The sequence below is a fragment of the Sciurus carolinensis genome, chromosome 4, assembly GCF_902686445.1.
Source record: "Sciurus carolinensis chromosome 4, mSciCar1.2, whole genome shotgun sequence".
Lineage (NCBI taxonomy): Eukaryota > Metazoa > Chordata > Mammalia > Rodentia > Sciuridae > Sciurus > Sciurus carolinensis.
In genome coordinates this window covers 92,675,813-92,699,727 of record NC_062216.1, presented here as the reverse complement: position 1 = coordinate 92,699,727, position 23,915 = coordinate 92,675,813, and the positions used below count along the sequence as shown (strand labels likewise).

Here is a 23,915-nt window from a genome sequence, read left to right as displayed (position 1 = left end):
TCAGAGCATGTCAGTTGATGGCAATTCCTTTTTGAAAAGCAACCAGGAAGTAGAAGAATGTTGTAACATGGCACTCCAAGCGAATTAAATTTCTTCAAGCAAACATTAGTCTGTGATAAACACTTTGAAACAGGAATTCAAAAATCAAGGTCAGAAATGAACCAAAAAAAAAAAAAAAACTGGGAAAAAATAAAATGAAAATTGATCAAACTCAGGAAAGAAATAGAATTTTATTTTCAGAAATACAGCCCAAATTGTAAGGTGTTCAAGGGAGAGTAGATTTGAATGAAAATGTAATAAGGGGCATTGAAAAAAGTCAGGAGAACAATGAAGAGAGTGGTGATGATACAAAGAAATAAGCCTCAAAGGTAGGAGAGAAAGTAGGGGCATGGAAGGAAGGTAAGGAGGAAACACTGCATGAACAACTGGAGTCCGTGGAGTAGAAAAACAGAGCAGTGTGGCAGAGTGCAAGATAAAATGAAATTCTAGGGCTGGGGTTGAGGCTCAGTGGTAGAGCGATTGCCTCCCTCACATGCATGAGGCACTGGGTTTGATCCTCAGCACCACATGAATAAACACAATGAAGGTGTTGTGTCCATTTATGACTAAAAATAAAAATAAAAAAAAAATGAAAGTCTAAGGAAACATTGTGGAAGTAGAAGGCAACCTGAATCTACATAGTGTCCTGAATGGTAATGTCTGAGACATAGCATAATGAAACTCTTACCTGTCGTTTATATTCTGAGGTAGTCATGGGGGACTGAGAGATGGTTAATGAAAGCATATGGAGAAAAAAGGAAAGTGTATAGGAGCCTTCTTTACTATTCTCTCATTTTTATGTGTGTTTAAAATTTTACAAAAATCAAAGTCTGAGAACAATGTATGAATGAGAGCAAAGGAAAGACCAAGAACTGCAGTGGTAAGTTGAAGGCCAGGGATGTGCAGGTGGTCTCCTAATTCTGCCACCTGATTCTCACCAGTGAGAGACTCCCTTAGCAGTTGCAGAGGGTGTGTGCTAGTCAAGACATCTGTATCAACAGAGCCTTGCTGTTATGATGTGTTGGCAATCTCCAGTTTAAACTAAACCATTCTTAAAAAGCTAGGAATTGATCCTGACTTTTGGTTTCAGTTCTTATAGATTGCCTATGGGGTTCATCCTAAAGAAGAGCGTTTTTTTTTTCCCCTCTGAAAATGTGCTTTTATCTTGTTTGCATTCTGCATTGTCTTGTCTGCCCTCTAAGACATGTAAATATTTATTGTGGTGCTAGGTAAACCCAGGGCCTCACCCATGCTGAGCCTATATTCAACCACTTAACTATACCCCAAGCACTCATATGGCTTTTTAAAAAAAAATAATTCTCATCTTTTCTAGTGAACCCCATTCACTTCTGGATATCTTAATCATCTTTCTTAAGTCTGAGAACTGTTGATTAATTACTCAAGAGGAATCTTGAGCCATCACTGCATGTGAACACTGTTCTAGTCTCTGGAATTAACCAGTAATAAGACAAGCAAAGTCCTTAGCCACGAAGAAGACTATTAATGAATAAATAGACAAAATTCCTCCCCTATCCCTTAGGAGAAGCTGTCAGATAATAAATATATGCTGTGACACTGATAACGCTGTGATGAGCTGTTAAGAAGGACAGTGATACAGAGGAGATAGGCAAGGGAGGGGCCTGATTTTGTTCTGAGTAATGAGCAATCTTCAGAAGGTTTGATGATCACTTTGGCTGTTTGGTGGACAACAAATACCAATGTGGGCAAAAATGCCAGCATCATGAAAGAGTAAAGTAGGGCTGAGAAAGTGCTCCAGATTAATTGAGATGACCACTAACTGCCCTGTGGATGCTGGATTGGGTTTTGAATCAGGACAGATATTCTCTGTTGAAGGTACTAGGGGTGTTATGGAGCTGGGGCCTTCTGAGAAACTGAGGCAGCATGAAGACTCCTCTTCAAACCCTGATTCTTGTGACCAATTCAGAAAGATTTCAGAAATGTCACTCAGAGTAACAGGAATGAGATTATTGAAGGAATAGGGAAAGGGAAGAGCGGTACTCTCAAGGGAGAAAGTGGGTCCTTTCAGAGAGGAGAGGGACAGTGTGCCTCTCCTGCACTCCAGTTTTATTGGGGATCCTGAAGAAATTTCCAGAGAGTCCCGCCCAGGTCTACCTCTTGACTTTTGACTGACAGCAGTGTGACATCAGTCTTTCAAGTACCCACTGTCATGACAACTCTAGGTCACCTTGGCCCATTCTGACCAGTTCTAACTGGATTTTTAACCATCGTTCTTATAGATTTTATGGTCAGGAGAAACTGTCCTAATCTCCCAGAGTTTGAGGATCTGGTCACAAAAGTCTCCTGGGTTCCTCCCATCAACATTATCTTGGGTCTACATTTCTCCTACAGTGAACAGGTAGTTTGCTGAGGACTGTGACATATTCTGTCCACTTAGGCCAGGCAGGGCTGCAGGTAAATTGCTTCTCGGAAAAGAAAGCATGTGGGGGTCAGAAGAGTGGGCCCATTTTATAGAATTCTTTTCTTTCTTTTTATTTTATTTTTTGTGGGGCTGGGGATTGAGCCCAAGTCCTTGTGCATGTGAGGCAAACCCTGTACCATCTGAGCTATATCTCCAGCCTACAATTATTTTCGTAACCTTGTATTCCCATCATCCTCATCTGTCTGTTCCTTAACAGTGGCATAATTGATAAAATGTGAATATGATTTTTATTAGTGGTAGTACTGTATCATTTAGATTTCCTGAATTTTTTTTTTTTTTTTTTTTTTTTTTTGCTGTGTTGGGAATTGAATCCAGGGCCCTGGGCAAGCACTCTACTGACTGAACTATCTCCCCAACCCCTGAATTTTTAAATTGTGCTATGGTTATGTAAGAGAAGGTACTTGTTTTTAGCAAGTACATGCTGAGGTTTAAAAAGTCATGATGTCTGGAACTAACTCTTAAAACAGTGCAGGAAAAGTGTGTGAGTGAGTGTGTATGTGTGTAGAAAGAGAGACAGACACACACCAATGTGGCAGAATCTGTGAATCTAATTTATTTGGGCACAGGGTCTATTTGTACAGGCTTCTTTGTACTGTTCTTGCAGCTATTTCCATAAATTTGAAAGTTTTTTAAAACAGCAGCAACAACATAAAGTAAATAACTTAATTATCTGGGTAGGAGAAGGATTCATTTTATGCAAGGTGACACGTCAAGCTTAAAGAATTACCTTACAACTCGACCAGGAGGTGTGTTATTATAGCTGTGTTCTATTAGACTATAAATCCTAGCAAAAGTTCTAGTAGACTCCATAAATTCTTAACAAAAGAAACAAGAGGGAATATATTTCTAGAATCTCCAAATGTGGAGACAAGATTGTCAGGCATGGGAAAAGTCTTGTGGTGCCGGGTGAGACAGAGGTCCTTGCCAGAAAGAAAATCCCAGATTATGGAAAGTACCTGGAGGTGGCGGGGAGGAACAGCTTTGTTAAAGGACAGCTAGTAGGAGTTGCAGCAGCATATCCAGTGTATCATCATTTTGTCTCTTTTTTGTCCATTAAATGGTTTAAATTGTATTTTCCTATATTAATTAACTTTCAATTGGAAGTTATTTGCAAACTGCAATTTAAAAAAGTCATTTTATAAACATTATTGCTAGATAAAACCATTCCTTTGAATAAACCATACAGTTTTGTATGCACATACAATGTCTGGAGTTTTATGCAGTAGCACTGGGTCTTTTTGGTCCTTTTTACTCACTCCTTACTGATTCTCCTTCAGTACAGTTGGGGTTGGCCATGCAGAGAAATGTGTTTGGCAGTTATTTGGCAGGTCAGATGCAGGGGAGCAGAAAAGGCATGCGTAAGAAAGGTTTTCAGCTCCTGGAGTTCCATTTTGTGCCAGCCTCAGTGGCGCCAGTCTTAAATAGGCTGTGCATGTGCAGCATTCATTTGCTTTTCTGGGAAATCCTGGAGGCTTGGATATCAATGATTAGCATTTGAGGAGGTGGGGATGGCTGGCTTGGAAAGTGGCAGTTACAGAAGTTCTGCTGTCCTGGGTCTTTGGTTGACATTGCAGACCCCTCAGTGTCACTTGAGCTGTCCTTAGTGTAGCGCTTGTTGGGGGTCCAAGTCCAGCTTGCAGGCTGTGGCTGCTCACCATTGCTGTGGTGTGTAGTTGGCATGCTCCACAGAAGTTGCTAGACTCAGAACAGCTTTCATTTTTGTGCCCTAGAGGTGGTCCATTCAGAAAATTATTGAGGCATGCCCACATGGAGACTCAGGGAGCTGGCACTGCCCTGGCCTTCTCTGTAGTGAAACAGGAGATCTAATCTTCAGAACTATCAATCCAATCTGTTTCCTTGGCTGTGTACTCACTTAAGAAAAGAAATATTGTTTTCAAACAAATGCATTCACTCTCAGCAAGCTATGTTGTTGAGTCAATTTGCTTTGCCTAATACCTATCATTTGCTTTCAGTGATTTAAAATGCACAGGCACCATTCAGTGTAATTGATCTTTTGGGTTGAAGGATTACGTCAAGCAGTGCTCTTCTTTGTCATGTATAGGAGTTAAAAACTAACCTACATACCAGCTGATAAATTGGATATTTTGGGTATTCTTTGCACACATTGCAGTTTTAAAATTAAACAATTTTTTTATACTTGCCAAAGTACATACAATCCAAAGATTTTACTTCTAATGATTGAAGATCAGTTTTTTTCCCCCTTAAACAACAGGGTAAATACCTTTTCTTCTATTAGAGAGTTGTTTAGCTAGTTGGAGACAAATGTGAATCCCACTTACACATTTTCCTAATGAGCCTCATGGTGTGTATTAATGCTGAATTCTAAGAGTAGGAATCATCTCTATTTGAACATATATGTGGTTAGAGGAGAGAACGTGACACAGCCTTGGAAATGGCTTGGGTATGGTTCGTTTTTTAGATATCCTGTTCGTCTTCTAATTTTCTGTGTTTGTTTTTGGAATGAGATTCGGGTTTAATTGAAACCTTTTACATGGAGCAATGGAGTCTTCACCACTGAGTAAACCTTGGGCCTAGTTAGGGTGTCTAGATACCATTGTTGTCTCATTTTACAGTTGTTTTCCTGTCCTTGAACTCGCCATAATTCAACAAGGCAATAGATCATAGAAAACTACCAAAAGGCTGAATAAGAACTGAACAGTTTCTTTTTATCATCTATCATTTTGCTTTTTCACAACTCCAAATTCTTGGGAATTTCCATAGTTCAACTCGGAAATGTGGACCTCTTCCCAGTCAGTAACCAGATAATGTCTTTTGTTGGCATACACTTTATGATGTTGGAAGTGAGAAATCACTACAAACAATCAATGGAGAATTCCATTACTTGTAGGATTTCCTTTCCTTTGAGGCTTCTGGTTTGGAGATGAAATGCATTTGGTCTTAGAGAATAAGATACAAGCAACCACAACAGCCTGAAATTATCCTTCTGCCCTGAAAGAATTAGAACTGCATTGATTTATAGCCCTGTGGGCCCAACCCACGCTAGGGAGAGATAAGGAGAGAGGGTAGTGAGGGACATTTTGAATATATGTGCTGTCCAGGAGTACCCTGTACCTCAGAGATTTAGGGAAGAGAGTAAGAGGTATGCAAACTTTCCATCTAGTGGCAAAGAACCAACTACTTCTTCAATTAAACTTTTTTTTTTTTGTCTTGGCAGAGACTTTACATGATCCACCTTGAAAACTTTTTCTGGCAGCATCATTGCTGTAAAAAAGGAGAAGGGAAATTGAGATGTAAGGCGGAGCAGAAACATTTTTAATACTGTTATATGGGTGGGAAAGGAAGAAAATATTTGCAGACAAAAAAGTCTGCCAGAAAATAGTTTCCTTCTTTATAAAATTATGAGGTTAGTCTAAATATGAACTTTACAGTCTCTTTCAGTTCAAAACTGATTCTTTGATTCATTTCTTCATTCTTTGAGTGGTATTCTTTTTAATGGGAGTCACAAAACACTCTTTTTTAGTAGATATACATGAAGCCTATTTTCTGGTTAACAGTGGTGATTATTCTTTGTAGAGACACCAGCTAGAATGCCTCAAAGCCAGAAACCAGGTTCACTCAAAATATTCAGAGTCTCTTACTGAGAGAGTGTGAGAGAGCAAGAGAGAGCATAAGAGAGAGAGAGAGAGAGAGAGAGAGAGAGACAGACAGAGACACTGAAACTTACCTGGGTTCTAGGAAAGAGAGAGAGAGAGAGACAGGCAGACTGATTTACCTGGGTGCTAGGTGTTAGGTGAGAAGAGGTACATATGTGGAGATGGGGAATGAGAAAGAACAGAAAAAGATTTAGTGCAAACTACAGAGCAAATATCTCAAGTAGAAGCTGGCTTCACTTGAAATGTATTCATCTCCTTTTAATTTTTCATCTGACTTCCTTTCATCTGACTTTCCTTTGAGTTTGCAGTAGAGTTCACAGTGAAGTATTAGCAAGGGTTATTTGCAAGGAGAAGATACCACAAGAACCATTTGTCATTTGAACGTCTCTTATTGGTTTCTGGACCTAATTTTTCCTAACACCATTCTTCCCTATCATCATTATTCTCCTTCAGATGCTCCATTCCACCTGTCCACTCTCATCTCTCTGCTTTCAGCAAAGTCCCTTTTGCTTCCAGCAGAGCTGTCTCACCTCTACTGTGGATCTTTTTCTTCATACCTACTTCCCTCCGATTCATTTTTCTCTGCTGTCCATACCTTCTCTGCATCCAAATAATATACTTCTATCAAAGGAAATTGTAGCCTCTAAGAGGCAGGGCTTCTCACCCAGTCTCATCCACAGAGTTGGGGTTTTTCTTGTCCCTTTGTGTATGCGTGTATTGTATCAGATGAACACATTCTTCTCAGAAAGCCTTGAGATCCTTCCGCTGACTTAAAAACAACAGTAGCAGCAGCAGTAGCAGCAGTAGCAACTGTCCCTCAGCAGCTCCAGCATTACCTATTGCCAGCTATGCTCCCTGGGCAGCAGTCTGAGACAGAGATGATCATGAAGGTGACTTATTGGGGATCAACACCAGTGGAAAGGAAGGGAAAGAAGCAGGATTGGACCAAGGGAGGAAGTGGGTTGTGATGCAGTCTTTTATGGTTTGGATATGAGGTGTCTGCCCAAAACTCCTGTTAATGCAGGAGTGTTCAGAGGTGAACTTATTTGATTGTGAGATCTGTAACCTAACCAGTCATCCTAGTTTGAATGGACTGGCTGACCGGCATGCTAGAGGAGGTGGGTCACTGGAGGCATGCCCTGGAAGAACTCATCTTCCCTGCAGGCCCCTTCCTTCATCCCTTTCTCTGCTTCTGGATGCTGTGAACTGACAACTTTTGTCTGCCTCTGCCTTTGTGCCATGATGTGCTGCCTCACATTGGGCTCAGAGCAATGGAGTTGGCCCAGCATGGACTAAATCTCTGAAACCATAAGCCCAAATAAATGTTTCCTTTTCCAAGTCATCCTTGTCAGATATTTTGGTCACAGTGAAGCAAAGCTGACCAACACTCAATCTTTGTGGAGATCCTGGAAGCTTTGAAGTTGGAATGTCCCCTCCTAATTGTCTCTTAGGGTGTGGGGCTGAGCCTTTATGTCCTTGTGGGTTGCCTGGGAATGGGCTTGTGACCTTGCTTAACACTAGTTGAAACTTTTAGGCAGTCTCTTAGTCTGTTTGGGCTACTGTAACAAACATACCATAAATTGGACAACTTATAAACAAGTATTTATTTGTCACAGTTCTGGAGACTGGAAAGTCCAAGATTGTGGCACCAGCAGATTGAGGGTCTGGTGAGGACCTGCTTCCTGGTTCTTGGATTGCACCTTCTCGCTATGTCCTCATGTGGTAAAAGGGCCAAGTGGTCTCTCAGTCCTCTTTTCTAAAGGTATTAATCCCATTTGTGAGGGCTTCACCTTTATGATCTCATTACCTTCCAAAGATTTCTTCCTGTATACCACCTTGGGGATGAGGATTTCAACATATGAATTTTGAGGAACCATAAATGTTCAGACCATAGCATTCTGACCCCACTCCCCAATTTCTATCCTTCTCACATGCAAAATACATTGTTTCCAACCCAACAGCCCTATAAGTCAGCTCTTCACACATCAATCAGAAATCTTAAAGGTCCAGGTCTCATCTAAACAACATCTATATCAGATATGGATGGGCCAGACTCAAGTTATACATTCTTAGGTAAACTATTTCCCAGCTGTGAACCTGTGAATTCAGACATGTTAGGTACTTCCAAAATGCAAAGGTGGGACAGGTATAGGACAGACCTTCCCATATAAAATGGGAGAAATAGGAGAGAAGAACGGAGTGAAAGTTCCCAAGGAAGTCCAGAACTGCTCAGGACTGTGCATTCCAGGCCATCAAGGCAGTGATCCCACCCCTGTGGGTTTGCCTACCCTCAAGGCTTTGGGGAGCACAGCTGGGAGCAGCCCATGCTGCAGCTCTCCTGGGCAGAAAGCACACCAGTTAGGGGTGGGGGAAAGTGGCCCTGCCCACATTTCTGTTGGGCATTGTCCTAGTAAGGACTCTGCAGTGGTCCTGCTTCTGAGGTAGTTCTCTGCTTGGGCCACATCATTCTCCAGGTCATTTGAAATCCAGGTGAAGGCAGAGAGAGGCCCCCACAGCTTTGCTTGGGGCTGCACTAGAGCCACACATGGAACAGCCAGCGAGTCTGGTGACTATGTGTAGGGAGCAAAGCCCCAGATGTAAGGCAGTGCATCTCCTTTGAAATCTTCTCCCCACTTGCCCCCAGGTCCTTGAGCTCTAGGTCTGTGATGTGAGGAGCAGCCTTCAATAGGGTTAAATGCCTTCAGGGTCATTCTCCCACTGTGTTGGAAAATAGGTCCTCCTTCTGTTTAGATGGCTAACTAAATATGGTCTGTTTTATGGTTTAGATTTTAGGTGTCCCCCCAAAGCTCACGTGTGAGACAATGCAAGAATGTTTAGAGGTGAAATGATTAGGTTGTGAGAGTCCTAACCTAATCAGTGCATTTATCCCCTGATAGGGATTAACTGGGTGGTGACTATAGGCAAGTAGGCTGTGACTGGAGTCATTGGGGGTATGACCAGGGTATATATTTATCCCTGGCCAGTGGAGTCTCTCTCTTTCTCAGCTTCCTAGTGCCATATTCACAGCTGTTTTCTTCTGCCATACCTGTCTGCCATGTTGTTCTGCCTTACCTTGAGCCCTGAGGAATAGAGCTGGCCATTTATGAACTGAGACCCCTGAAACCATGAGACCTAAGTAAACTTTTCCTCCTTTTTGTTGTTCTTTTCAGGTCTTTGGGCCACTGTGGTTAAAAAACTGATTAAAACAACCTATTAGTACTAAATTCCTTTTCAGATGGTCCCTTGGCCACACCCTTGTCTTCTTCCAAATAGGTTTTCTTATTTTTTTTCAATAAGAAATTTCCAACAGGGAATTTCCCCAAATTTTAAGTTCATCTTCCCTTTTGATTAACAATTCCATCTTTAATTCATTTTTCTCTTCTACTATAAGCCGTCAAGAGGAATCAAGTACCTCTTAAACACTTCAGTTTGATATTTCTTCACCCAAATATCCAATATCATTGATTTCAACACAATTTAGAAATTCTTTGCCACTTTATGAAGAGGCCTTTCTTGTAGTTTCTAGGAACCGACTACTCATTTTTATCTGAGACCTTATCAGAATGGTCTTTACCATCCATGTTTCTATCAGTATTCTGTTCATGACCTTTTGCATATTCTCCAAGAAGATTTAGGCTTTTTCTATAACTTTCTTTCTCTTCTTTTGAGCTCTCACCAGATTCACCCCTAGTGTTCCCCACATAGCAATGTAAGTAAGCTTTTTCTAACATGTAGCTCAAAACTCTTCCAGCCTCTTACCTGTTAACCCAGTTCTAAAGCCATGTCTGTTTTTTTGGTGCCTCACTTCTTGGCACCAAGTTTCTCTTTTTAGATGATTTGGGCTGCTAAAACAAAAAATGCCATAGACTATATAGCTTACAAACAACAAACATTTAAATCAGTTCTGGAGGATGTAAAGTCTTAGATAGCAGCACTAGCAGATTCAGCGTCTGGTGAGGGCCCACTTCCTGGTTCACAGTAACTCCTCACTGTGTTCTCACATGGAGGAAGGGGTCAGGGGTCTCGTTCAGGCCTCTGGATAAGGACATGAGTCACATTCATGAAGATTCCTCTTCTGTGTCCTAATCATTTCCCAAGGGCCCCACCTTCTAATCCATCACCTTGGAGGTAAGAATTTCTCTGTATGAATTTTGGGGTGACATAACATTCAGACCATAGCACTTATTAAACATCCTAGGGGGCCCACAATAGAGGACTGTCCTCCAAGAAGCACCCAGAGCAACTGAGGCAATATTTCTTCATTTCTGAAAAGGATCTGGGTAAGACCATCACCACATCCACTATAATAATCTTCCAGAAAAATACCACAGTTGGAAAAATTGTGGATCAAGATTAAGATCTCAGAGGAAGTGGAGATTAGGAGGAAAAATAAAAATGACATTAAAAACATTTAAAAGCATAACAAACTTCTAGGCATGAAAAATCTTTAGAAGCTACCTATTTCCAAATGCCCCAGAGCAACTGGCGTCAGCAACCTGCTCTGGCAGCATGTCTTTTCCGGAATCCTGTTCTTTAGCTGTTGAGAAGGATTTCTGTGACATTCTGATCTTCTGATTCTGGTTCTATCACTAGCTTTGTGCTTTGCTGTTGTAACTCTGAGTCTTTTCTGGCTTAAGGTACAATATCTTTTATACTTCTTTTTATTTTTTCTTCCTTTTAAACTTTTATAAGTTTTAGAAAAAGTGCCTGGGTAACTATCAGGCTTTCTTTTAGTTATCAATGATGACTGAAATAACTCTTCTTTGGGGAGCTTAATCTTCCTTATACATCAAGAGGATCCCAAACACATGGTATACACTAGATCACATTCCTCTCACTTTTCTTTTAAAAATCAAGTGCATATGTAAAAATGGGCAATGAATAACTATATAACACAAGCCAGGCCACACACATTTAGCAAGGAATTACTGTGTGAGGCTATCTATTGCTTACTATCACACCTCTAGGTCTTTTGCATGTTTTTGTCTTTAATCTTTACCATAGTCTTACAAGTTATGTGTGTTGGTTATCGTTTTGACCAGGGAAGAGATTTTTTTTTTTCCCAGCTTGTCTTGCTGGGAAATTATAATCCAAGTTTCTTTTCTTTTTCTCTCCCTACCTTTAAAAAATTAAAAAAAAATTTTTTTTTTACAGACTGCATTTTGATTCATTGTACACAAATGGGGTACATATTTTTGTTTCTATGGTTGTACACAATGTAGATTCATACCATTCATGTAATCATACATGCACATAGGGTAATGATGTCTGTCTCATTCCCCTCCTCCCTCTCATTTCCCTCTATGTAATCTAAAGTTCCTCCATTCTTCTGTCATCCCCCACTCCCATTATATTTCATCATCCACTCATCAGGGAAAACATTCGACCTTTGGTTTTTTGGGATTGGGTTGAAAATCTATACTCCAACAAAGTAGAAAATATCGAAGACATCAACAAATTTTTAGAGACATATGATCCTTCCAAACTGAATCAGGAAGACATACACAATTTAAACAGATCAATTTCAAGCACCAAAATAGAAGAAGCCATCAAAAGCCTACCAACCAAGATAAGCCCAGGACTGGATGGATTCTCAGCCGAATTCTACAGGACCTTTAAAGAAGAGCTAATACCAATACTTCTCAAAATATTCCAGGAAATAGAAAAGGTGGGAACCCTTCCAAACTCATTCTATGAAGCTAGTATCACTCTGATGCCCAAACCAGGCAAAGATGCATCAAGGAAAGAAAACTTTAGACCAATATCCCTGATGAACATAGATGCAAAAATCCTTAACAAAATTCTGGCAAATTGCATACAAAAACACATTAAAAGCATAGTGCACCATGATCAAGTGGGGTTTATCCCAGGGATGCGAGGTTCGTTCAACATTTGGAAATCAATAAATGTAATTCATCACACCAGTAGACTTAAAGTTAAGAATCACATGATGATTTCAATAGATGCTGACAAAGCGTTTGATAAAATACAGCACCACTTCATGCTTAAAACACTAGAAAAAATAAGGATAGTAGAAACATACCTCAACATTGTAAGGCTATCTGTGCTAAGCCCATGGTCAACATCATTCTAAACAGAGAAAAACTGAAAGCATTCCCTCTAAAAACTGGAACAAGACAGGAATGCCCTCTTTCACCACTTCTATCAATATTGTCCTTGAAACACTAGCCAGAGCAATTAGACAGACCAAAGAAATTAAAGGAATACGAATAGGAAAAGAAGATCTCCCCACCTTTAAAAATGTCTACAGCCCTGTGTCTGGTGGTTACTTTTTTTTTTTTTTAAAGTAATGTTATTATACTTTATTCATTAAAGATAACTTCTTCCTGTGCAGGGACTCTGTTTTCTACTTTTTTCAAGTTTCCCAAGAAAGTTCAATACAAAATACTATGTATTTACTAAGAATTTTGTTTTAGCTTGAAGTGATTTTATTAGTCAAACCCAAAATAATTTTTTTAAGGAATCATTCCTACACAAGTGATTGTTTGGCTTGTTTCAGATAACCGTTTTATTTCCAAGTGTTAAAAGTTTTACCTCTAGTTATCTCTTGAAGTTGAATGTTCCTTTTCCCTTCCTGCAATAGATTGCTGGTTGTTTTCCATGCCTCTGCTTTGGTGCTCTCTCCATAGGACCACATAAGATTCTTCTAAGTTATATTTGCTACCTCTTCCTTTAGCTCTTACCATCTCTAGAGAATAACTCAGTTCCTTAATTTGGTGCCCAAGGGTCTTCACCGCCAGATCAACATCACTTGTTCTTTCTCTTACTATTTTCCCAGTAATGCTAAAAACAATCTCCTCAGATACCTTTCTGTGAGCTGCTTCTGTATCTCATGTATATAGTCACATGAGCTGTGTAACCATGCTTCAGCAGACAGTGGATGATATATCTATGATGGTGGATAGTGTATAACTTAGGCATGTCATAGGCGATGCCATCCAGGTTTGCATAATCACCTTCAATGATGTTTACACAATGATGAGTTCACCTGAGGACCCATTTCTCAGAACATATTGCTGTTGCTTAGCAACGTGCCACTGTGCTTTCACCTCTTGCTTATCCTTGGGATAAATGCAAGTGTGACATGCCTGTTGTGAGTATATATATGCATTTGAAGAGCAGAAATATTTGGAGATCCTAATACCAAAAATATATACCTGTATCTTTTATTCAATTTGTGATTATTATTTCTTTTCCAATAGAAATATAAAAGGCTGTATGACTCTTTGAGTTACTACCCAGATAATATATAATAAAGATTCATATTATTGACTGAGAGAACCAAAAGGGGAGGAAAATCTGTAAGAATAGTTCTATTTATGGTTCTATAGTTGACTTGTACCATGCCTAATGTACTATTATGTATCTGCTTGGTTATCAAAAATTTACTTATTTTTGTGGTACTGGGGATTGAACTACATCCATATTCCCTTTTAAAAATTTTAGTTTGAGACACAGTCTCACTAAATTTCCAAGGATGGCTTGGGACTTGGGTTCCTTTTACCTCAGCCTCCCAATTCTAGGCATGTGCCACTGCACCTGGCTTAAAAAATATTTGTTGAATTAAAAAATATTGTTGAAAAAATGTTTGTTGGAAATGCAACCAATGAATGTATACAAGTTATATGCTTATAGCTTATACATGTATTTGAACAATATTTCACATATTTGAAAAATATTTTCTAGGCTATAACATTCAAAATATAAGATTTTAAAATTATTTATAAACCCTTCATTTTGCTTCCTAACTTAAATGAATGGGAGACAAAATGCCAGTTCATGTTAAAACTCTCCTTGATATTTTGTTTTGGTATTTTAATCTTAGCAGTTTTAACAATTCATATGATATCTTTTTGGTAATCCTTATGAACCATTTTAATAGAGTAATATAGTTTAAACATTCACTTGTTAACTGTGGGTTAATAAACTTCAGGAGGACTGAATGAGTATTTATAATTTATATAATATCACAAGACACAAAATAACTCTATAACTTCCTTATACTTCCCTTAATCAAGGGTTGCTCACATAAATTTGTAACATAAAATTATTTTTATTTATAGTTTACAACTCCTTTGATTCTATAGAGGCAGAAAAAACTGATACTGGGTTTGTGTTTCCGTCGGATGTGTCAGAAATAAGTGCACAATCTATAGGTTTTTGGGTTTGTTATCCCAAATTTGTCAGTCACACGGTGGCTAAAGCATGTTCTGCAGTTCAGTGTGAAGAATTTTATTGCCATTCTTTTTTGCTATCAGGTGACTCAGAAACCTCTGGAGTTAAGTAGGAGTGATCTGATTGAGTCTAGGCATTCCTCTGATGCCCAAGAGGATCCTCATTACATTGCATGAGCTAAGTTGGCAGGATCAGTACTGAGGATGACTTCCCAAGTAGTGAGCATGACTGAAGAGGACCTTCTTTCTATTACAGTTGTTTCCTCTAGTTACAAATACTGACCGTGCTCAGAATCAGTGTGAATATACCCTAAGATAGGTTCCCCAGTTCTCTCAACTTCTTGTCAATAGAGTCCACCAGGACCTCTGATAAGGTATACTCAAACATAGATGTATAGAACACAGAAATCAGCCACAGAAATCATTTATACCTTATATGAAATTGACATCTTCATAGAACACTCATGACAACTGGTGGTCTAGAGTCTTGGTTACCAGCAGGGACCATGATTTTATTGTTGCAAAGGGCAAGCCTTTCTTATTCCTTGCTGCTCTAATTATTTTCTTGCTTTTGTTAGGTGATCCTAAGTATACCTCCCTCTAATTTCCAGGTGGGTCCTACTGCTATTCTGTGGAACCACATAGAGAGCCAACATCACTTCCTCACCTCAGCTCTTCCTGTTTGAAGATGGCTAGCCATCCCTTGGTGTTGGCTCCCTCTATGTGGTCATCTCTAGTTCTAAGAGCTTCTGTGATTCAAACCTAATTTATTACTGGTTTGAAAGAACAGAGTCAGATGGCTACTTTTTCACTCATTCTGAACACTTTACTTCTGTAATCTGCCTGGGTGAGAATGAGTGTTTTGGTAACAATGGCATAGCATTGATTCTTACTGAACTTGAATTCAACTAAAATTCTGATTTGTGTTCTATTACATCACAATTAGTTCATCCTATGCTTAAGTTGTTTTAATTTGGATTTTAAGTGCAACTTCTTGTATTTTGAGTTTCCCTTGTTTGGGTTTAACCCATCAGTTTTCAACCTATTAATGTAGTTTTGGAATTTGATAGTTGTTCACTGCATTCTCCTTCCTTGTTTCATGTTATCTTTGCTCTTGAGAAACATACAGTCTCTGTCCAAGTCACTGACAAAAATATGGTGGTCCCTTCTTATCTGCAGTTTTCCTCTCTGTGTTTTCAGTTACCTATGGATAACCACAATCTGAAAATATTAAATGGAAAATTCCAGAAATAAATGATTCATAAGTTTTAAATACTTTTATTACCGTATACTACTATTGTTTTATATTACTAGTTATTGTTGTTAATATCTTATTATGCCTAATTTATAAATTTTACTTTATCATAGGTATGTATATATATATACAGGATTCAGTTCTTTTTTTTTTTATTGGAGCATTATAATTAGATACAGTATCTAGATTCCTTTTGACAAAATGATACATAAAAGGAATTTAATTTCAATCCCCATTGCCCCCCGTTTTCTCCTCTCCTCCCTACCCTTTTTCTCCCTCCTCTACTCCACTGATTTTCCTTTTTGGTCTTTCTTTCTTTATTTTTGATTGGTACTTTCTATATAAACATACAGGTGAAATTCCCTTTGGTACATTTATATAGGGATATAACATGATTTTTTAGATTCATTCTATATTTCTTTTCCTTTCCCTTCCTCCCTCCCTACTTCTCATCTCCTACTTCTACTCCATTGATTTTCCTTATATCTTTATGTATCTGATCCCCCACTGCCTTCTTTCCCTTATTATTGCCTAACTTCTACATAGAAAACATTCAACCTTTGATTTTCTGAGTTGGATTTATTTCAGCTAGTATGATTTTCTCCATTTCTAACCATTTACTGGCAAATGCCATTATTTCATTCTTGATAGCTGAGTAAAACTCCATAGTGTATATATATATATCATATTTTCTTGATCTGTTCATCTACTGATGGGAATCTGGGCTAGTTTCATAATTTGACTATTGCAAATTGTGCTGCCATAAGCTTTCTATTGGATGTATCACTGTAGTATGCTAAGTACTGTCTTTTTTTTCAGGTATTTTTTGGCGGGCTACTATACTGATCTGCTAAAGGCCAGAGCAAAGCAGCAAAAACTAGAGGCCCTTCTATCCTTTAACATTGTTCATTAATTATAACTCTTTATCTTAATCACTAACTGAAACCATACATATGAAATACTGCATTAACCAATGTTGAGTCTTTGGTGTGAGAAACCAGAAATGCTTTCGGTGGATGAGGTAGAAGGAATGTTGGGAAATTGACTGAAAGGGCATGAGGGAGCTTTCTGGGGTAATGGAAATTTTCTGTATCTGAATGACATGTAGTTTATATATTCATGTGCCTTTGTGGGAACTATGTAAATCTTGCATTTCAGATCTGTGCATTTCACTTTAAGTAAATCATCTCAGTCATAAAAATGGTAAAGAAATTAATTTGTTTCTCATATTACCAACTATTAAGAATTAAAGATCAGTTTTGTAAATTAAAATCTTGAGGTTCAGAATGTTGAAATGACTTTGTAGGTATTTGACAGTGGGATGCAATCCAAAATAAAATGCAGAACTCAACCACTATTTTGTATGAATTGCTTTTTCAATGCATCCTTTGAATAGCACTCCTTTAGTGTGTGGGATGGGAAATAGTTTTATTTCAAGTAGTCTTCTTGATATTTGAAATAAGGTAGATAATAGCATTATTCTATTTTAAATGTTTTTGGGGTTTTTTGTTGTTCTATTTCTAAGCTCTTGGAAACTTGGGCTTTGTAAATAGTCTGCCATCATGCTGTATTCAGTGAGTTTACTTAGAATGAAGAAAATGAGGTATCATATTATCTGTTTTGTCCATTAAGTGTTCTTCATAAATCACTCTTCTTTTTAGAGGCAATATGGTGTATCAGTCATGTTGTATCACAAGAGATTATGAGCTGTGATCACATGGTGGGATCACATATTCATTAGGAAGATGATGACCAGTATAATGAAACCTTATTAAAGAGTTGTTTTTCAGAGGTGAAGTCAAAGCATGCTCATGTCCTCCACTTTTCCTTCTAAAGTAATACCTTACAGTTATATGGTAATTTTTATTCTTTATGGCCTCTTTTGTACACATTATAAAATTTTATTCTTATAAGAAGTCAGAACATATTTTATTAGGTTTGACATTCTGAACAAAGATTTAACAAAAATCATGCTTCTTTTAATCTAAATTCTTCACTTCATCCAAAACCTGGTTCCAAACTGTGTATCTTCAGTGAAACTGTTCCTTCACCCCCACCGCTCACCCTTAGCTGATGTCCCCCAACGAAAACATCCCAAGCCATTCTATATACTATCTGTGCTATGCTATTACCATGGCATCTGGACTTGATCTTATTTTTTTTTTTGTGGACCTAGTTTAGATTTTTCCAGCCATATTTTGAATTCTTCTGCTTCTCTAATATCTGTGCACCCTGGATGTCCCTGTTATGGAGTCAGAGAAAAAATTTGTTGCTTTATGAATATTTTCTGAACAAAGATTGCAAAGTAATATAAGCAAAATGCTGCTAGTAGTGTGTGGCTTAACATATGTAATGAAAGCTGGTTGGGTTAGATCACTTGAGAATAATGTGAGCAAATTCATTACATGATTAGAGGCAAATAGCAGTTCCACATTCTTAGTATAGTTTTAATTGCGATCTTGTCTTTCTGGACTTTCTGAGTTCTAACATAAACTCTTTGGGAACTTGTTAATGAGACAATATGGTGTGTGGGCAAAAGAGTCATGTTCACATAATTTGGCATGTATTTAAGACTCTGCCACCTTCTGGCTATGTAAAGTGGGGTGGGATAATAGGGACCCTGTGAGAATTAGTTCAGGTGAAGGGATATGTGACCTGTGACCCAACAAAATACAGGGAATGTGATATTCCCTTGATAAGGCAAGTTCCATTATTTCCCTTTATCTCAGTGGTATCTATTTAATTAATTTTCTTTTCCTTTTAATCAATTAATTTTTAAGAAGCATGAAATTATATATGCTTTTTGAAAAAAATTAGAAAAGTATAGAAGAAAACATGCAAAAACTCAACTTGATGAAAGATGGAATACTTTCAATGTAATAAGAATCAAATTTTTATGCAAGCCTTCTAAAAAAGTAATTCTCATTTTTAATAGTTCATTTATTTATCCAGCCTTTTTTCTTTCATTCCTTCATTTATTGAATGAACATTTATTAAATGTCTGCTATATGTCAGGTAGTATTCCGGATGTTGGTAATAGAACAGTAGACCAGGCAGGACCCCTGCCTTCATGGGGCCACCCTCCTCCCCCCTCCCCCTCCTCCCTCTCTCCCTCCCCCTCCCCCCCCCTCCTCCTTGCTCCTCTTCTCTCCTCCTTTTGTTGGGGGGAGAGAACACAATACACATATTTACAAATGTATCATATGATGTGAGATAGTGATAATGCTGTGACTGAAATGTCAGTGGGTGCATGGATTGACACTGATGGCAGTCCTTCTTTATGGGTGTAGTCAGAAGAGTTCTAGCTGAGGAGGTGACATTACATTGCAAATCAAAAGGGAGCAAGGGAGTGAGCCATGGGACCATCTGGAGATCTGGCATGTGGGGGTAAAACCCTGTGTGGAATGCATTAAAGTAGCTCTCCAAAATTCTGTGATCTCACTTGAAGCTTGGAGGGTTGGTTGTCTGATTGTCTGCTCAGTCCTTCAAATCTTGAAGCCAGGCTGGTACGATGTTACCTATTGCTGTGCTTATGCCAGTAGCTTATTTAAGGCTTTGATTTTATGTTAATATTTTTGTTTTCTTGGCATACAGAATTGTCCTTCTATAACCCAACCCTTCAGCCATGGGGAGGAAGCACTGCTCCAGAGAATGTTTGAAATAGAAAACTGTTCTTGTGGGCTGGGGATATAGCTCAGTTGGTAGAGTGCTTGCCTCACAAGCATGAGGCCCTGGGTTCAACCTTAGCACCACAAACAAAACAAAACAAAACAAAACTGTTCTTGTTCTAGAGGATGTAGGCATTTTCTAGCTGAGGTTTATGAGTTACTGCTGGGCTGGGCTACAACCAGGAAGACCTCCTGAGCCATGGCTTCCTGGCTTAACATCATTCTGTTTCAAGTGAATTATTATAACATCAGATGCATTTATGCAAATCCAGTTATAAAAATATGTTTCAAGGAAAATAAGAATTGTTTTTGTATTATCCATTTTTGGCTTCTAAATCATTACAAAACACTGAGCTGACTTTAGTAGTCAAAGAACAATTTAATTGCTGTGAACAATTATTCAAAGAACTCTTCTAATCAAATGTCTATTATCTCTTATAAATACTGAGAATGTTATAGAAATGTCTATTGAAAATCTGAAAAACAAGAAAATTCAAATTATAATTTTTATTCTTATGTGTTCATAAGAGAAAAGTGTTTCTAATAGAAAGAGATAATGTGTAAAGATGACTTCAAATAAAGTACTGTGGATCATAGGTGAATTTCAGTTAAGATTCTATTAAATCTCTTATGTTTTTTTCTAAATCCATATAACTGCTGATGGTTGTTGAATCCAATGGTGATCCCCACAGTAACATGACTTCTTAATAAGGCAAGTTTAAATTTTGGTCCACACAGCAACTTTAGTGTTATGTAAATACCTTATTGCTTTTTACTTTTCTGAAATTGGTAATGGAAAGTTGGATCATTGGAACAGTCAAAGAAACAAAACAACATCTTCTCAAATGATTCCATCACCCATTCTAGTATACCCTTTTGACTTTTTCTCTTGAGGAAATTGGAATTAGTAAAATATGTATCTAATCATATAAGGAAAGAATATAAAAGTCCATCTGCCTTTTCTCCTAAGTAATTTCTTCCTTCTTGTTTTTGACTCAACAGAAACAACTCCTACTTTTTCAAATTATCTCATGCTTTGTACATATATCCAAAGTCTGGCTGCTGGGTTAATATTAAAAAGAAAATAGAAAAACTAAATTTCTAAGGATTAGCTTGTTCAGAGAATTTCTTTTGCTATACAGGAGCCTTTTTATTGAAACATTGGAAGTCAATATTAACTAATTATGGTTGAAAAGAGAAATAATATGACTTTTCTTTTGCAGTGTTGGGGACTGATCACCTCTGATTTTTCTCAACAGTCTAGACTTAGAAGTTTTTTTCTGTGGAAAAACAGCAGAAGACTTACATGTCTGTGATTTATGTAGTCTTTGACTTATGTTTTTCAAGCTGCAATAGCTTACAATTACAACACTTCTCATCACCTTTAGGCAAATCCAGAAAATATAGCATCCTTTCATTTGAGACTTCAGAGTTGGCTATACATGGAAATGTCAGGAGAATTTTGTGGCAACCACGTGCCATAGGCATGCGAGGATGTGGTACCACTGGAACAGACCCTCCCATTTCATTGACAACATATGTTATGTGTTAATATGGTTCTGGCCTCTGGATTTTAATTTCTTGGTGACGGGTTCTATATTTGGGTAAAGAATTGTCTGGTCTAACTGTCTTTATTATAATCATTTGGATTAAATGATTTTTTTTCCATGCAAATCTAAATAAGATGCAGACGCTGTGGGTGCCAAGGATTTCTGTGTGATTCAGGGTTAAGAATAACAAGGGAGCCTGTTGTCTGTTAGTGGTGAGAAAGCATCCTTGGAGGCAAATACACGTGTAGACTGGAATCAAGACTTGAATAAATGTACTGGTTGAACATTAAACCCAAACCCCAACCATTACCAGTAACCAGAGGTGCATCCCTGACATCCACATAGCAGTGAGGGAGATTTGGAAATATTCACTTGCCGTGATTGGGAACCACAGACCAGGAAGCTTTCAGGCTAGTCTGATAGAAAATGGAAAATAGGGAACTGTCTCAACTTTGTCCAAATTTGGAAATTTCCTTTATGTATTTTTTTCTTCTCCCCTTTTTTGGCTTATGAAAGTAGTGACATAATAATGGTGCAGACTTTTAAGGTAAAAACCTAAATTAATTTCTTCCTAGAATATGCCACATTAGAGAAAAACATTACTTTTTTGTGTACTCAAATGTAGTGTTGGAGCACTGACCTCTTACTTGTACTGATTTCACATTGAGATAAGACAATGAGTTTAAAAAAGCATATCATCTTTATATAATATACAAATAATAAATAATAGTAGTTATGCGTGGCATTTGTGGTCTGGATCATCCAGATTCCCTTGTCATATTTAAATGTTTTCTTTTTATTATTTGTCCTTTGATCCTGCAGGCATCCCCAGAGTTTGTATTCTTCCTTTAGTGCTGATAGTTTTTATTTTATTTATTTTTTTATTTTTGTGGTACTAGGGATTTGAACCCAGGGTCTTGTGGTTGCAAGGCAAGAACTCTACCACCTGAGCTATATCCCCAACCCCTAGTGCTGAGAGTTTTATCTCCTCACTCCTCATTTCCATTTGCCTTTCTCTTGGTTCACAGCCCTTGACACTTAGGGAAGAGAAAATTCTTTTGCCAGATTCTTAGGCCTTTGCCTCAGGCAGAGTTCCATGAACACCCACGAAGCAAAGACCACTGTTTGGAAAGAAAAGTAGACAACCATTCTTTGGAATTCTTGTTGCTTGTTGTAGGAACTTAGAAGTGAGGAACAACAGCCAGGCTGGAGAACATAAATCGTGGAGTGAGAGGAGGCTCCTTTGACCCAGCTGTTTGTGGTCAGGATAGGGAATAGGGGAATGTTGCAAATCATGCAGGTTTTTTTGATGGACAAATGAATGAACAGCCAAACTCAGGAGGAAACACAGAAAACTGAGATTCCTCGGCAAATACCATCATGTTTGTTACTAACCCATTTCTGTAAATACCTCAAACTAGTTTTTTATGGATTTAGAATGGTCTTTTATTCAAATTAGATGAAGAGATGGGGATCATGTCAGAGACTGCAGACTTCTTCCCCAGATGAGATGTTCTTTTTTCTTAAATCCTGCTCACAAACTCTTTTTGTAAATGTTACAAAAGGAAAGCTAAAAATGTCTTGACTTTAGTACAGAATCAGAATGCCACAATTCAGCATTCAAGTAGTTTTTGTATAATCCTGTGATCAGTCGGTTCATTCTGTCTACCAAGTAGCATTGCCAATTACTGGAGTTTTGAAAAACAGAGTTTATTCATGGGGTGGACAAATGAGAGGAGGGGGAGCCCCCAGACTCAAATCTGCCTCCCTAAGGGTAGGTTTAGGGGAGGGTATGGGACACAGAAGTCCTGGGGAGAAGCGAGGAAAGGTAAGGGAAAGGTGAGGTACTTGGTAGGCTGTGCATGTGGACAAACTTCCAGGCTCTTCATAGGATGCCTGTTTAGAAAATGCTAGTGTTGGCATGATCTGTGGGTAGGTTTTTTGGCTCTCTGAGGTCACTTATCCAATGTTTGTGGAGGTCCAAGGGGTCAGTGACTTTAGTTTGAGCTAGACAAAGCTCTATCTCCAAATCCCTAAAAAAATTATGAAAACCAATCTTTACCAGATGATCATATATAAGAAGTATTATCTGTAGTAAAGCTAGCAGGGGTCCATTACTTTTTTGTTTAATTAAGTGATTTCTAACACAAGTGAAACTGAGGGCTTATTTAGGTTTTTCCTTAGTTTTGAAAGGAAGAATATGCTCTTTGTTTGTTTTGGTGTTTCATGTTTTCATTTGTTAGGGGTGGGGGCAGGGGTTTTGGTCTCCCTATGTTGCCCAGGCTGGCCTCAAACTCTTGTGCTCTCCAGGGATTCTCTGACCTTAGCCTCAAAAGTTGCTGGAACTATAGGTACTTTCTGTTGCTCCTTCTGCTCTTTGGTTTTTAAACTTTAGGGAGAAAGAATGTCTGAAGGTTCTTACAAGAGAAAAGAAATGTATTTATTTTATGATGGGAATTTGGTTGTAGTCTTTGTATCCCTGCTTGCAACTGACTGTGTCATAGACAATAACCTTTTTTCCCCCCTTTTCATTATTGGTGTGATTGTTGGTAGGACTTACGATGTTACAGAAGAAACTTACTTGGATATTAGAGGTACTAACAATTTACCTTCAGTGAATCATTTGAAAGCATTTTCTGAGAAAGTAAACTTCACCTTTAAAAATTCTGTCATTTTGAAGTACACCTGTCATAACTTAACTCCATCTGCAAAGTCAGAGCTGGAGCGGGGCCCATGCTCCTTTCCAATCTGTCATACATTTCCTGTCAGGTTCTCAGTCTGGTTGTGACCAAGCTAGCGTCACTGCTACATAGCTCCAGGTGTTTCGTGTGTTGACTGCAGCCTTTTCTGGTGCCAGGAAACAACGTCATGAGGACCATCCACGGGGTGGGAGAGATGATGACCCAGATGGTGCTCAGCAGGGGCTCCATCTTTCCCGTGAGTGTGCCTGACATGCAGCCCAGCATCCACCCCATTAAGCAAGTGAGCCCCACGGAGCATGAGGATGTGACAGTGATGGACACCAAGCTGAAGATCATTGAGATTTTACAGGTACGTCCTATAATAGACACTAAGTGACAGAGATGACATTTTCCTTATTGGTTTCACTAAT

At 38.4% G+C, this 23,915-nt stretch overlaps 1 protein-coding gene across 3 annotated transcripts in view; it reads left to right on the top strand.

Moving 5' to 3' along the window:
- Itpr2 (inositol 1,4,5-trisphosphate receptor type 2) overlaps positions 1-23,915 on the top strand; it is a 462,398-nt gene that overhangs the window by 161,921 nt on the left and 276,562 nt on the right. For all 3 annotated transcript variants that reach the window (XM_047550877.1, XM_047550878.1, XM_047550879.1), the window contains one exon: positions 23,661-23,854. In XM_047550877.1, coding sequence (XP_047406833.1) covers positions 23,661-23,854 — 194 coding nt within the window. The remainder of the gene's footprint in view (positions 1-23,660; positions 23,855-23,915) is intronic.